This window comes from Urtica dioica, chromosome 3 (assembly GCF_054948205.1).
Source record: "Urtica dioica subsp. dioica isolate 48M chromosome 3, U.dioica_male_clone48M_v1_H2, whole genome shotgun sequence".
Taxonomy (NCBI): domain Eukaryota; kingdom Viridiplantae; phylum Streptophyta; class Magnoliopsida; order Rosales; family Urticaceae; genus Urtica; species Urtica dioica.
The window spans coordinates 29773370-29787992 of NC_142758.1; the positions used below are offsets into that span (position 1 = coordinate 29773370).

General features: G+C 52.3%; 1 protein-coding gene across 2 annotated transcripts; it reads right to left on the reverse strand.

Annotated features, from left to right (window-relative positions):
* Positions 1–3665: 3665 nt before the first annotated feature.
* On the reverse strand, positions 3666–4825 carry NUDX1 (nudix hydrolase 1). 2 transcript variants are annotated; one of them, XM_089608765.1, is made up of 3 exons: positions 4765–4825; positions 4508–4678; positions 3666–4260 (listed from the first exon to the last, which is right to left on the reverse strand). In XM_089608765.1, exons 2-3 carry the CDS (start codon positions 4647–4649, stop codon positions 3962–3964), a joined length of 441 nt encoding a protein of 146 aa, XP_089464891.1. In that variant the 5' UTR covers positions 4650–4678; positions 4765–4825; the 3' UTR covers positions 3666–3961. The 2 variants fall into 2 exon arrangements, with proteins under 2 accessions (XP_089464891.1, XP_089464890.1); XM_089608764.1 differs by lacking the exon at positions 4765–4825 and having other exon boundaries at positions 4508–4744.
* Positions 4826–14623: the final 9798 nt, after the last annotated feature.

A 14623-nucleotide genomic window follows, 5' to 3' on the forward strand; every position in this document is an offset into this window, starting at 1 on the left:
ACCAACCTCAAGAAGGAAGCCAGAAAATCCAAGGAGATTTGCTGATCTCAACTCTGCTACGCTCATGTGATGGCAGCTCAATCCCCGGATACATCTCAGTTTTTAAAGAAAGAGAGCATGGGGTAAGTGTTAAAGTAAAAAAAACAAATGAGTAAACCAATCTATACACGGAGTAATGATGATATAAAAATTGGCTACCTATAGTACACCAAAATACATATATAAGTCTATGCCTAAAAAGAAACCTATGCAACTTGCAAATGTGTGGGTACTTGTGCATGTATTTTTCAAAAGTTATAACCGGATTAGTCACCTTTCCTAAAAAGATAATAAAGATATTATACACATACGATATTATAAATAATAAATCAATAAAGAAGAGGATGAGAAGCAAAGTTTCCCGCACGACAAGTCGCACGCGAAACTGGGGGGTTAATGTTATGCCGTCTTTTTCCTATGGTAAAAACGACGCCTCAATTGCAAAAACGACGTTACAATATAGAAGGACAATTTAGTCAAATGCTAAAATACGCATGACTGAAAACAAGCGACAAGCGAATTTTCAACAAGCGACAAGCGAATTTTCAACAAGCGACAAGCGACAAGCGAATTTTCAATAAGCGACAAGCGAATTTTCAACAAGCGGCATGTTTTCCCTATAAATAGCTCTCTCACACAAATCAAAAGGGGATGGACTCGGGACAGAGAATCCTTTGAACTCAAAATTCTCTCAACCCCAAAATTCTCTCAACCCCAGAATTCTCTGTTGTCGCACGAAAATGAACAACTATTTAAAACCTCGGGCGGTTCGATCCAAGGCCGGACCAAGTGATCGCACCCGGGCCAAGAGTGTGAACTCGATAGTCTCGAGCTAGGGTTCTCTCCGATCAACCCGCCTCTCGGGAGAGGTAGGGGGTGAGGAGGATGGGTGACCGTGCCTTGGTTGTCGGCTGCCTACGTACCCGTGCGTGGGATCAGGTCAGAACGTAGTTCAAGCGTGTGTGACGCAGTATGAGGCGTGGAGCCTTGGCGAAATGGCGTGCTCGACGAAGGAAACGGGGCGCGAGGAGTCCTCGGCAGCGTCTCAGAACTTCGGAGATCGCGTACGCGTCTAGCGTGTTAGACGCGCAAGGGTAGCTCTAGTTGAGAACCCTAGGGGCGTGCTTGAGCACCGGAGAACGTTCGGCCAAAGGGAGCGACGTCCGGGAAGTTCCCGTGAGTGCTTCGGGACCTTTGAGAACGAGGGAGAGAGAAGAGAACCTGCTTCAGGCCAAATGTGGCATCCAGAGAAGCAGAGAAATCGAGCGTGTCGATAAGAGATGAAGAGAATTATTGGATATTTTGGGATCGCTTTCCCCTCAATGAGAGAGGGTATTTATAGGTGTTTGGGAGCCTTAGAAGGTCCCTTTTTCGTCCATGTGGGACTAGGAATGCGTGTGGCATCAAGTGGAGGCGCACGGCGCGCGCGGCGCACAAAGGGCGGCGCACAACGCGCGGCGCGCGGCGCAGGACGCGCGGCGCAGGGTGCCTTGACTGGCGCGGCGCGCTGCCTGGCCGGCGCGGCGCGCTGCTTGCTGCCCGGCTGGCCGGCGCAGCGCGTTGTGTGCGTAGTGGGCGGCTCGTCTTGCCGGGCTCTTGCGGGCCTTCGAATGCCATTCTTCTCACGTGAAATATGAAGCTTTCTACTCGATGAGAGTGACTCGATCCGAGGAGCAAGGCTCGGCCCGGCGAGAGCGACTAGCGACTTGATTCGAGGAGTGACTCGAGGATGACTCGAGGCTCGACTCGAAAATGACTCGAGGCTCGACTCGAGGAACAATTAAAGGCTCGACTCGAGGAACCACTCAAGGCTCGACTCGAGGAGATTGTCTCAAGGCTCGACTCGAGGAGTCAGGAGTTTGGGCGAGGGCTTGAAGATTTGCCGCTCTTCAGGACCTCCGGCCTGACCATCGGCCCTTTGAGCGACGTGCCTTCTTGGCGTCTCGGGTTTTCCGAAAACGACCGACAACATTCTCTTAGCCAAATACTCTCCCAACTCCAAAATTATCCCGGATCATAAACAAAAACTGAGAGCCACCTCTCGGCGGGAGAAAGAAAAACAAAAATCCAAGAATCCATTCACATAGCAAACACACTCGCCCTGAACTACGTCATGACCTGATCCCGCAAAGCGGGTACGTAGGCAGCTCACGAAGAGCACGGTCACACCCCCCAGGATCGACCTCCAGCCAGGTTCGACCTCCAGGCGAGCTCGACCCCCCAGGCGAGCTCAACCTCCAGGCAGGCCCGACCTCCAGCCAGGGTCGACCTCCAGGCGAGCTCGACCTCCAGGCGAGCTCGACCCCCAGGCGAGCTCAACCTCCAGGCAGGCTCGACCTCCAGCCAGGCTCGGCCTCTAGGCGAGCTCGACCCCCCAGGCGAGCTCAACCCCCAGGCAGGCTCGACCTCCAGCCAGGGTCGACCTCCAGGCGAGCTCGACCCCCAGGCGAGCTCAACCTCCAGGCAGGCCCGACCTCCAGCCAGGGTCGACCTCCAGGCGAGCTCGACCTCCAGGCGAGCTCGACTCACCAGGCGAGCTCAACCTCCAAGCAGGCTCGACCTCCAGCCAGGGGTGACCTCCAGGCCAGGCTCGGCCTCCAGGCGAGCTCGACCCCCCAGGGGAGCTCAACCCCCAGGCCAGGCTCGACCTCCAGGCGAGCTCGACCTCCAGGCCAGACTCGACCTCCAGGCGAGCTCGACCTCCAGGCGGGCTCGACCTCCAGCCAGGGTCGACCTCCAGGCCAGGCTCGACTTGCAGGCGAGCTCGACCTCCAGGCAGGTTCGACCTCCAGGCAGGCTCAACCTCCAGGCCAGGAATCAAAGACGAAGAACGCATTCCCGACGAAGAAGAAGGCAAAGCATTATTTCCCTCTTTGTGATTCTAAGATCCTCTGAAGCTCTTGGACGCTTTGGGCTTTGTCCCGAACTTCCTTGAGCCCTTTGGACTCTCGGAAAGTAATTTGGGCCGATCCAATACTAGGCACGTGACTATTCCAGGCCCATCACGTGTCCACAAATGTTAAAACCAAAAAACGGCTTAACAATAATGAGTATTCGTCATTAAATGATATTCAGAATAATGGATATGTGTAAGATACTCTGTGGACCATAGACAAAATTGCATCTTAGATAATATGTGGGATGAACAGAGAAATTTTTAGTATCGAACATTTACTAGAAACAATTCGATTTCAAGGATCAAAAATACCCAGAGATTATTTTGTTTGAACCCGGGTATGTGAGAGTCACTAAGGTCAATTATTTGTTAGTATATCATAAAAAGCACATCATTTAATCGAAAAGAAATCCGACATTATTTTTTCCTAACTCTTTGGCATGGGACGCAAATTTTAACATTCCTTGAGCATCTCCAATAGAAGAATAAAGAAGCAATAACCCACTCAAATCAATTCCGCGCAAAAGACGGTTTTCAGCCAATTCAAACTGCAAAAATTAATCCAAGCGATCAATTACTTCTTTTAATTATTTATTTTTATGGATCAAAGAGCACAATGTTTAGGTAACCATATGATGTTTTTAACTAGTAGTAAATTATAAGATCTCATACACAGCCTATTTCAACATAACAAAAAAAAAAAAAAAAAAAACCTCTAGTACTAATATGATTGAATGGAATTCCATGCCATAACTAAATGATATCAGTTTCACCTGTAACTGATGAGCCTGTAGGGAAAATTCAGAGGTGAAACCATAACAAGTATTGTCTCATATTACCATTTAAATTACAATTTGATAAACTACAAGAGTCAGTTTCAAATCTAATAAAACTTAGAAACAACCGTTTTACTCAAAGCCAAAATCCAGAAAGTACAAGTAAAACTAGGGGTTTTTCTTCACTCGCTGCAGTACAATATGCTTTATTAACACACTAAAAAATCTGTTCGAAAAATAGCAAGTAGAGCTATGGAGTTGGGAAGGGGTTGAATCCGGAGCGCACCATTTTGTGGAGAGGCGAGAAAAGAGGGTCGGGAAGGGCGTCCCAAGGGTACCACGCCCACCCTTGGCACTTGTGGGGCTCCAGATTCTGAGGGGCTTCGTGGGGCTGGGCCGGGACACCTCGCATGAAGATCGTCACGTAGTGGCTCGGATTCGGCTCCTCCAAGAACAGGTTGTTGGTCACCGTCAGGAATTCTAACCCCTCAACGTCCAAACCTGTCTCTTCCTTCATTTCCCGAGCTGCGCATTCCTCGAAGCTCTCTCCTGTCATCATCAAGCTTCAATCTTTACATACATTGCACTAGAACAATTGTGACCTTTTAATATTTTTAATTTACAGTATGCTCTTTTGGGGAAAGGAAAGTGGATTGTCTTAGATTTTTATTTTTATTTTTTTTAAAACATGATGAAACAGAACGTTCTTGATTTGAAGCTTTATTCAATTTTGGGAGGTTTTTCTGATACAAAGACAATAACATAAGATGGAAGAAAGAGGGAAATAGAGAGAGACCGAATTCGAGATGACCGCCGGGAAGGGCGAAAGTGGAGTCTCCGATGGAAGAGCGACGCTTTCCGAGAAGTACGGATTTGCCCTTCAGCATGAACACCACAACGCCAACCTTAGGGATCGGTGCCTCCTCTCCGTTTGCCATTTCCGATTCTTAGCTTTGAAACTCAAGACCTGCGTACACACACACACACACACTCGGTCAAACTCAACCCCGCCATTAGAAATGCTATTTATTTTGGTCAAAAGAATGTTCCAACCAGTACCAACCCAACACAGACAGAAGGAAGTGGGTGGGTCTTGTGAACCTACATATTGGACAATAAGTGTGGAAGGTTTTTTTTTTTTTTTTTTTTTTCTGAACAGAATCTATGATCTACTACGATAATTTTTCTCATAATTAATTAAAACCATAATTATAACAATTTTTTTAGTGAATTCAGCTAAGATAATATATTATTTACAATTTTTTATTCTTCTTTTTTCTTTATTTTTTTCTCTATTTTTTTTTCTTTAACTCCCATCATATGTCAATAAATCTGGGCTTATTTAACGATTTGTTGACATATATGTAAACAAGAGACACAATTCTATTGACATGTCACCAAATGATAAAATTTGTTGGTATATATGTCAACAAATTACACGATACACGATTTGTGGACGTAATTTTCATGTTTTAACATATTCACTTGTATGTTTCATGAAGCCCAAGCAACAAGCCTTCTCTAGACTTGTATATTGTATATGATATTTTCAACCTGTACTTAAGAAAAGTGATTTTGAATGATACAATTTGTTAGTGATAAAAAAAAATGGCAGACTTTGTTGACATGTACGTCAACAAACGACACGATTTGTTGACATGTACGTCAACAAACGACACGCTTTGTTGACAATATGTCAGCAAATCTAGGCTCGTTTGACGATTTATTGACATATATGTCAGCAAATGGCACAATTTGTTAACATATATGTTAACAAATGACATAATTTGTTGACATATATCAACAAATGATATGATTCGCACCTTTAAAACATTTTTATCAAGGCGTAGTACTAGTAATCGAAAAAATCCAAAGAAAAATATACTAAGTATTGCCGCTCATTTTCGGACAATGATTTTTAGAGGCTCCAAACGGTTCGACTTAATGCCGGACCAAGTAAACCGTCGTGATCGTCTCATCCTTGGCGGTCCAGAACGGGTTAACAACATTAGCCCCCCGAGTTTGTCATTGGATATAATCCGAGTAATAAACTAAAAAATATATGAGACAATCCTTCTATCCGAAGGAGATCCACTAGGATCGTCGCCTCGCTCTTGTCGGAGTAGTTGGTCGCGAGACAAAGGTACGAGGAGTCTCAGCCTCCTCTTTTTTTAATATTAATATTTCTTTTTCCGGTTCGCATATTCCCATATGCGTCCTATGCCAAGTGGGACCCTCGAAGAAGACTTCATCTCTCTCTTCTAGAGAAATCCAAACCCATAGTTGGGAGTAGGCGAGGGTCGGTGGAATGCAATGGAAGTTGGTTCAAGAACTCGTCTAGAGTCTCGTAGGAGTCGTCACGAAAGAAGGTGAAAACATCATTGGGGGGCCCACACGCCGACAGGTGGTTAGGGGACCCCATGAGCACGTGGAACGAGAAAACACGTCGGGAAAAGCGAATAAAATAATAATAAAGAGGCTTACCGGTTCAATGACAGGGTGGTCCAACGAGACGACGAATGGCGGAGTACACTTGAGTTTACCAAATGGGGTACGCCCGATGGCAAACTCGAGGGGCTAATGTTATCTGCCCGGCGCGATTCGACAGGGCTATCGGCCCCGTTGGCCGATCGGATGCTCTAACCCGGCCAATGGCCGGCCCATCCTTCACCCGGCCATTGGCCGGCCCAAGCCTTTCAACCGGCCATTGGCCGACCGAGTTTCACTCGGCCAATGGCCGGCCCAACTTCTCATACGGCCAATGGCCAACCCAGCCTTCACCCCGCCATTGGCCGGCTCAAGCCCTTCACCCGGCCATTGGCCGATCGAGTTTCACTCGGCCAATGGCCGGCCCAGCTTCTCACCCGGCCAATGGCCGGCCCAGCTTCTCACCCGGCCAATGGTCGGCCCAGCCTTCACTCAGCCATTGGCCGGCCCAGCGCCCTCACCCGGCCATCGGCCGACCGAGCCTCACTCGGCCAATGGCCGCCCCAATATCACTTGGCCAAGGGGTTCCTCAAACACCCCTTGGTCGCCTATAAATACGATGCTCGACCCCTCGAGTCAGGTAATCCGAAATTGAGTACCGAAACACTGCTGAACTCGTACTTCACTCGTTTCTCTCAAGCTTCGGCCCTCTAAACACTAAACCCTCTATATTCTACCCCAATCCTACTAATGTTGAGCGTCGGAAAGGTAAACAGAGGCAACCCCTCTGTTTACCCTTTGTAGTTCATCGTTTCCTTCTCTCGTAGGACCGACGACGGACGAGGCACACACCATCGACAACTAAGGGACGACTAGGGATACCAAGTCCGACACGCTCGAGCCGAAGCGAGACCACTTGGTCTGGCCTTGGGTGTGACCACTTTAGGCTCCTAAATAGTTGTCCGAAAACGGGCGACAACAGGATCGAAGCAAATCCTGAAAAAATAAGCGCAATCTTAAAGATGAGATGGCCCCAAAAAGTTAAAGAAGTTCAGAGTTTGACGGATAGGATTTTCGCCCTGACGTGATTCGTGTTTAAAGCAACCGACAAGTGCCAGCCATTCTTCAAGGGACTAAAGAAGAAAGACAAGTTCGATTGGACCGATGACTGCAATAGGGCGTTACGTGAGATGAAGGCGTATTTCAATTTGCCTCTGTTCTTGTCAAAGCCATAGGATTATGAGACCTTGTTCGTCTGCCTCGCGATTTCTGATAGGGCCATGAGAACGGTCTTGATACGCAAAGAAGACAAGGTTCAATGGTATGTATACTACGTTAGCAAAGCTCTCGATGCTGAGATTCAATACCATGGCAGTCCCACGCCCGACGTCCTCTCCAAGCCGGCCGCCCCGAGTGTCGAGGGCGCCACAACCTTGACAATCGTGTTGTCAATGGTGTCCACAAGAAGAGTTGTAGTCTTTATATAGTACATTTCATGTAATAAAGTCTCATGAAGACTCTTGCTTGTAATTTCTTATTCATTAATAAAAAGTTGAAACGTTCATTCATTCTTCCTTGTCTGTTTGAAGCTTTATGATAAAACATTAGTCTTTAGTCAATAAACAAACTAAACAACTTACGAAGAGACAAATGTAGATTTGCATGAACAAACTCTTCATAGTTTGCTTAAAATGATATATTCGCAATCTAAGGGTCAAAGGACTATTGACCTCAGTATGATTGTTAGAAGAATCTATGATTTCTGGTTATGAGGCATTGAGAGTTGGAGATGTTGTCGCACGAAAATGAACAACGATTAGATACCTCAGTATGTGTTTTGGGGGGTGTGACCGTGCCAAAGGTTGGCTGCGTACGTACCCTTTAGTTGGGATCAGGTCATAACGTAGTTCAATTTCTGTATTGAGGGCTATCTTGGGCTCGGAGGCTTGAGAACCCAAGGCTTTAGAGTAGGACCCGGGTCGTAGCTTCTAGTGAAGATTTTAGAGGGGTCGCTTGCCTCGTAGCTCGGAGTTCTAGCTCGATGGCCAAGAAGCTAGAGAGCAGTGTGTACTGCGGAAGCTCGGGTCGCAGAAAAGGAGCGCACTCCCTCTCATGGAGGGGGGTCCTTGTATTTCTGAGCCGAGGGAGGAGGAGCACGCGCTCTTGGAAGTATCACAAGAGTGCGGGAGAGGAGAGAATTCTCGAGTGAGGAGTGTTGTGTGAGAATTGGGATGTCTTTCCCTCCCCCTAGGGGGGGGGGGGTATTTATAGTATTGAAGGGAGGCCTTGGGCCGGCCCCTTGAGGCCCATCGGGTGGCCGGGAGCGGGGCGCGCGGGGCACAACGCCCAGGAGGGCGCAGGGCGCGCGAGGCGTGTCGCCTGGATGGGCGCGGGACTTGGCCGGGCGCGGCGTGCTTGGCGGCAGGGGTGCTCGGCCGGGGCAGCAGGGGCACCCAGCCGAGGCGGCAAGGACACCCGACCGAGTCACCAGGGGCGCTCGGTCGGGGCAGCAGGGGCGCTCGGCCGGGGCAGCAGAGGCACCCGGCCGAGGCGGCAAGGACACCCGGCCGAGGCAGCAGGGGCGCTCGGCCGGGGCAGCAGGGGCACCCAGCCGAGACGGCAGGAGCACCCGGCCGAGGCAGCAGGGATGCTCGGCCGGGGCGAGCGCGGGCCGGGACGCCCGGGGTGCGGGAGCGCGCGCGGGCCGGGACGCCCAGGGCGCGGGAGCGCGCGCGGGCTAGGACGGCCGGAGGTGCGGGAACGCGCGCGGGCCTGGGCACCTGGGGGCGCGGGAGCGCGCGCGGGGCCGGGGCGCCCGGGGGCGCTGGAGCGCGAGCGGGCCGGGACGGCCGGGGCGCAGGGCGCGCGCGGGCCAGGCGCGCTAGGGCGCGCTGAGGCCCACTGGGCCGGGGGCACAAGTGCGCGCAGGCCGGCCCTGTTGGGTCGTGGGTGCGTTAGGGCACTCGGGCCTGGTGGGCCAAGGCCCGTTGGGCTTGCGGCCGGCGAAACTAGGCCGGTCTTGAATTGTTTTTGAATTTCCGGTGTCCCGAAAACGACCGGTAACATTAGCCCCTCAAGTTTACGGCTTACGAGTCATAAGTCGTGAACTTTAGAAAAAGAAAGGGCGTTGAGGTCATTTTACCTTCGGTCATGCGTGACCGTTCGCGTGCATATCTTTTTTTTTTTTGTTGGCCGGACCCTTGGGGGGTCGGACCGGGCCGGCTGGGCAGCAAGGCCCGCGCGCGGCATGGCGCCTGTGGACTGGCGCGCGCGCGAGGCCGGCACGCGGGCCGGGCCTTGTGTCGCGCGCGCAGGGGGGGGGGGGGGGAAGGAGCAGGGTTTGCTCCTTCCTCTCCTATAAATAGGAGAGCCCCCCTTCCTTTCTGTTCACACCTGACAGCCTTTGGGTAATTGGAAAATTCCTTTGAGTTTGAAATTCCCCCTGGGCAGCCGACTTTTTTACCCCTTGTTTTTATGGGGAGTGAGCTTGTTTCCCACGTTGATGATCCCAAGGTTGATCCTACCTGCCCTCTCCCAGATTTTTGGGGGGCGGCCAAGGGTCCCTTTGAGGAACTCGGCGGGATCCCCATCTTTGTCGAGGAAGACTCTAGCGCGGCCGACAAATGGCTCGCAGAGTTGGAGACCGACGCCGAGGCGATAGCCGAGCCGGCGGGGCCCGGGAGCGGCCTACCTACCAGGTGCGGCCCCGAAGGGGAGGACGAAGGGTCCAAGGACTCGCGTTCGTCGCGGTTGGTGATCAAGCTGGTTTCCCGCGAGGCGTCCTTTGACGCCCCCTTGCTCAATCAGTGAGGTGAAGCGGTGGTGAGTGCCGGGCTCCCCCAGGCGTCCGATTTAGATGCCTCGGGTGCCAGTCTTTCGATAGTGCCGTCCGAATCTTTCTTGGATGAGATTTACTCCGACGACCCCCTAGGGTCGGGCTCAGTAGGCCCCGAAGAGGACTTGGAGGCTCCTCCCGCGAGGGGGAAGGAGACGCGTAACGGGAAAGTGTTGGAGACGGCCTGGTCGGCTTTCGAGTCTGCTGAGGCCTCGGGCTACACTTATGCCCGGTCACTGGAGAGGACTCGTATGTACGGAGTAGGCGACTATGTTGCCCCTGTCGGCTTAGACTGCAGGGGGATCGACGCCGCGAGCACGCTCACTTCCCGAGTCTTTAGCACGCTCTGGGAGACGAATAACATCCCTCCCTTGGTGGGGTTGCTTAGACCTGCCCTCGAGGACAGGCCCTCTCGTCCCCGGGACGGATACGCGGCCGTGACGATTGGGAGTCTTGTCTGCGGGTTGCGTCTCCCGTTCCCAACGATCGTCCAGCAGATTCTGACCCGACTAGGGGTCCGTGCATGTCAAATGAGCCCGGCGTTCTACCGCCTGTTGGCTACATGCTTCATGGAGTGGCACTGCCAGACGCAGCGTGCCATGACTGTGGACGACTTCCGTAATCTGGTCGCCGTCTTCCCGTCGCCGGGGCAGCCAGGATTTCATATGGCCTGCGCCCGGGGCAATGTGAGGCTGGTCGAGGATAGTGACCCGCCTAGCCGCCGGGCGTGGGTGTGGGTCACCTCGGACGCCTTTGGCGAGGCGCCCCTTCGCTTTGGTCATTTGGCCGACTTTCCAGCGGACGAGGGGGCAGCGGAGCTCCCCATTGTGAGAGAGATATCGGGGATGTCGGAAGCCCGCAAGGCTGGCGAGCGGTTCCGTTCCCCCGAGCTGATGGCACTCACCGGGTGGTTCCCGCTCTTTGCTCCGGGCGACGAGGAGGCGCGCCGGGCGAGCAGGCCCCTGAGTCCCGAGGTTCAGCCAGTCGCTCCTGCTTCTCGAGGTAACTTTTACGGTTTTGTAAAAAAAATTTGTTTGACAGGAACCTGACCTTTGTTGCTTTGTCTCGTGTAGATGCAAAGAGGGGAGCTAGGAGGCTGGCCCTTGCTTCTCGGGACCCTGAGTCGTGGCGGAGATTCGCTCTAGGGTCGCTGACTGCAAGGCAAGGGGAGGGCGTGTCGAGATCGTCGACGTAGCTGATCCGGAGCCCCGTGCCTCTTTGAAGAGGGCTTCGACAGCGGCGCCCCCTGACGAGCGTTCCGAACCCAAGAGGGCGAACTCGGCGGTGGAGCTAGAGGCGATAGAGGCCCGAGGGTGTTGTCGCCATTTTTCGGACAACTATTTAGGAGCCAAAGACGGTTAGACCCAAGGCCGGACCAAGTGGTCTCGTCTTGACTCGAGCGTGTCGGACTTGGTATCCCAAGTCGTCCCTTAAATGTGGATGTCCCTTGAGTTCGTCAGAGTACCTGAAAAGGAGCAGAGAACACGTGAACTACAAAGGGGAAACAGGGGGGTGCCCCTGTTTACCTCTCCGACGCTCAACATTAGTGTGATTGAGGTGGAGTATAGAGGTTTTAGGGGTGTTTAGAGGCCAAAACTTGAGAGAAACGAGCGAGGTACGAGTTCGGCAGCGTTTCAGTACTCAAGAATGGATTACCTGGACCAAGGGGGGTGCCTTGGTATTCATAGGCAGCCAAGGGGTGGTTGGGAGCCCCCTTGGCCGAGTGAGAATGTTTGGGTCGGCCTTGGAGGAGGCTGGGTCGGCCAATGGCCGAGTGAACATGGTGGTGAGGTTCACTCGGCCATTGGCCGAGTGAAGGTCTTGGGCCGGCTGAGGTTCACTCGGCCATTGGCCGAGTGAACTGCTGGAAGGTTCACTCGGCCAATGGCCGAGTGAACTGCAGGGGCAGCTGGAAGGTTCACTCGGCCATTGGCCGAGTGAACTGCTGGAAGGTTCACTCGGCCAATGGCCGAGTGAACTGCCTTGGCGGCTGGAAGGTTCACTCGGCCATTGGCCGAGTGAACTGCTGGAAGGTTCACTCGGCCAATGGCCGAGTGAACTGCCTTGGCGGCTGGAAGGTTCACTCGGCCATTGGCCGAGTGAACTGCTGGAAGGTTCACTCGGCCAATGGCCGAGTGAACTGCCTTGGCGGCTGGAAGGTTCACTCGGCCATTGGCCGAGTGAACTGCTGGAAGGTTCACTCGGCCAATGGCCGAGTGAACTGCCTTGGCGGCTGGAAGGTTCACTCGGCCATTGGCCGAGTGAACTGCTGGAAGGTTCACTCGGCCAATGGCCGAGTGAACTGCCTTGGTGGCTGAGGGGTTCACTCGGCCATTGGCCGAGTGAACTGCTGGAGGGTTCACTCGGCCAATGGCCGAGTGAACTGCCTTGGTGGCTGAGGGGTTCACTCGGCCATTGGCCGAGTGAACCGTCCAATGGCCGAGTGAGCCATTTGACCCAGCCAATGGCCGGGTGAGCCATTGACTCGGCCCATGGCTGGGTTTTGACTTGGCCATTGCTTTGGGCCGGCTCCTGGTTGAGTCAGGGTTTCGCCGCCCAAGATCTCGTACCAGCCATGTGGGTCGAAGAGATGCCCTTGTTCCCGTTGGCCCTAGACGGGCCAACAACATTAGCCCCCCGAGTTTCCGGTCGAGCGTAGGTCGAGTGGAAACTCAAAATCTACGCTTTTATGCGGACGCGGGATGAATGCTCTCGGGTTTGCATCATGAGGAATGGCCTTCGCGCGTCGCGAGGGACGACTTTTTGTTTCGGGTTGATCGTGCGTGGCTCATTTTCTCGATCTACCAATGAGGGCGTGATCGGTTAGCACGGCTTTATTGTGTTGTGCGCGTCTTGTTTTCTCGACTTGCCAACGAAGGCATAATCGATTTGCGCGTCTTCGTTGTGTTGTGCGCGTCTCGCCAGCGAAGGCATAATCGATTTGCACGTCTTCGTTGTGTTGTGCGCGTCTTACTTTTCTCGACTCGCCAGCGAAGGCATAATCGATTTGCACGTCTTTGTCGTTTTGTGCGCGTCTTACTTTTCTCGACTTGCCAACGAAGGCATAATCGATTTGCACGTCTTTGTTGTATTGTGCGCGTCTTACTTTTCTCGACTCGCCAGCGAAGGCATAATCGATTTGCACGTCTTTGTTGTATTGTGCGCGTCTTACTTTTCTCGACTTGCCAACGAAGGCATAATCGATTTGCGCGTCTTTGTTGTTTTGTGCGCGTCTTACTTTTCTCGACTCGCCAGCGAAGGCATAATCGATTTGCACGTCTTTGTTGTATTGTGCGCGTCTTACTTTTCTCGACTTGCCAACGAAGGCATAATCGATTTGCGCGTCTTTGTCGTTTTGTGCGCGTCTTACTTTTCTCGACTTGCCAACGAAGGCATAATCGATTTGCACGTCTTTGTTGTATTGTGCGCGTCTTACTTTTCTCGACTCGCCAGCGAAGGCATAATCGATTTGCACGTCTTTGTTGTATTGTGCGTCTTACTTTTCTCGACTTGCCAACGATGGCATAATCGATTTGCACGTCTTTGTTGTATTGTGCGCGTCTTACTTTTCTCGACTTGCCAACGAAGGCATAATCGATTTGCGCGTCTTTGTTGTTTTGTGCGCGTCTTACTTTTCTCGACTTGCCAACGAAGGCATAATCGATTTGCACGTCTTTGTCGTTTTGTGCGCGTCTTGTTTTCTCGACCTGCCAACGAAGGCATAATCGATTTGCACGTGTTTTTTTCTTTCTTTTTTTTTTTTTTTTTTTTTTGAGCGAGCGAACTCTAGTTTCGTCGAGCATTGTTCTTCGTTGAGCATTGTTTCCCATTAGCCCCCCGAGTTTCTCGTGTACTCGTAGAGGAGACTAGAAATTATAATGCAGCAAGATAAAAACTTCGAGGTGAAATGTGATACAATTATCATGCACAAATAGTCAAAAATTACATCCCTGGGCCATTGGCCTTATTGAAATTCGAGATTGTCTTAAAACCGGAAATAAGATGACATAATGAGAAAAGGGGACGGGCTTAGCCCACGACATGCAGCTGTGAGCTCTCCGGTTCTTCAATCGCTGCCTGGTCCATGACAGTCACCGTCGCCGGACCCTTCCTTCCCTGCCGTGGACGGCCTTCGTGCACCGTGGCCGCCCCGACCGTTCTCAGGACATACTCTTTTAATTTCCCGTCTTGAATCAGGGCCTCGATCTGACGCCTAAGATGATAGCACTCGGACGTCAGATGCCCGTGATCCTGGTGGTACTCACAGAACTTGTTCCGATCCCTCTTCGCGGGATCCTTCGCTAGAGGAGCCGGACTTCCTAGCTTGTCACGGTGCAGAGCTAGGATCCGCTCTTGCGGAGTGTTCAGAGGGGTGTATGTTGATGACGCTCGGAAGCTATCAACGTGCGACGATCTTGGACCGGAGAGGGGGCGACCGTTAGGGGCCCGGCCTCCCTTGCTCCTCTTGCTTTGAGGGTCGGGGCGATCTTCGTCCCGTTCTTCGCGGTGGCGACTACCTTGTCCTCCTGACTTTCGGCCATCGCGGCCATCGAGATAGTCCTCGATTCCCATATGTGTGCGGGCTCTCGTCATCAGCTCCGCCACGTCTCGCGGGACTTGCCCGACAATGGACTTGAGGAAGTCGCTCGT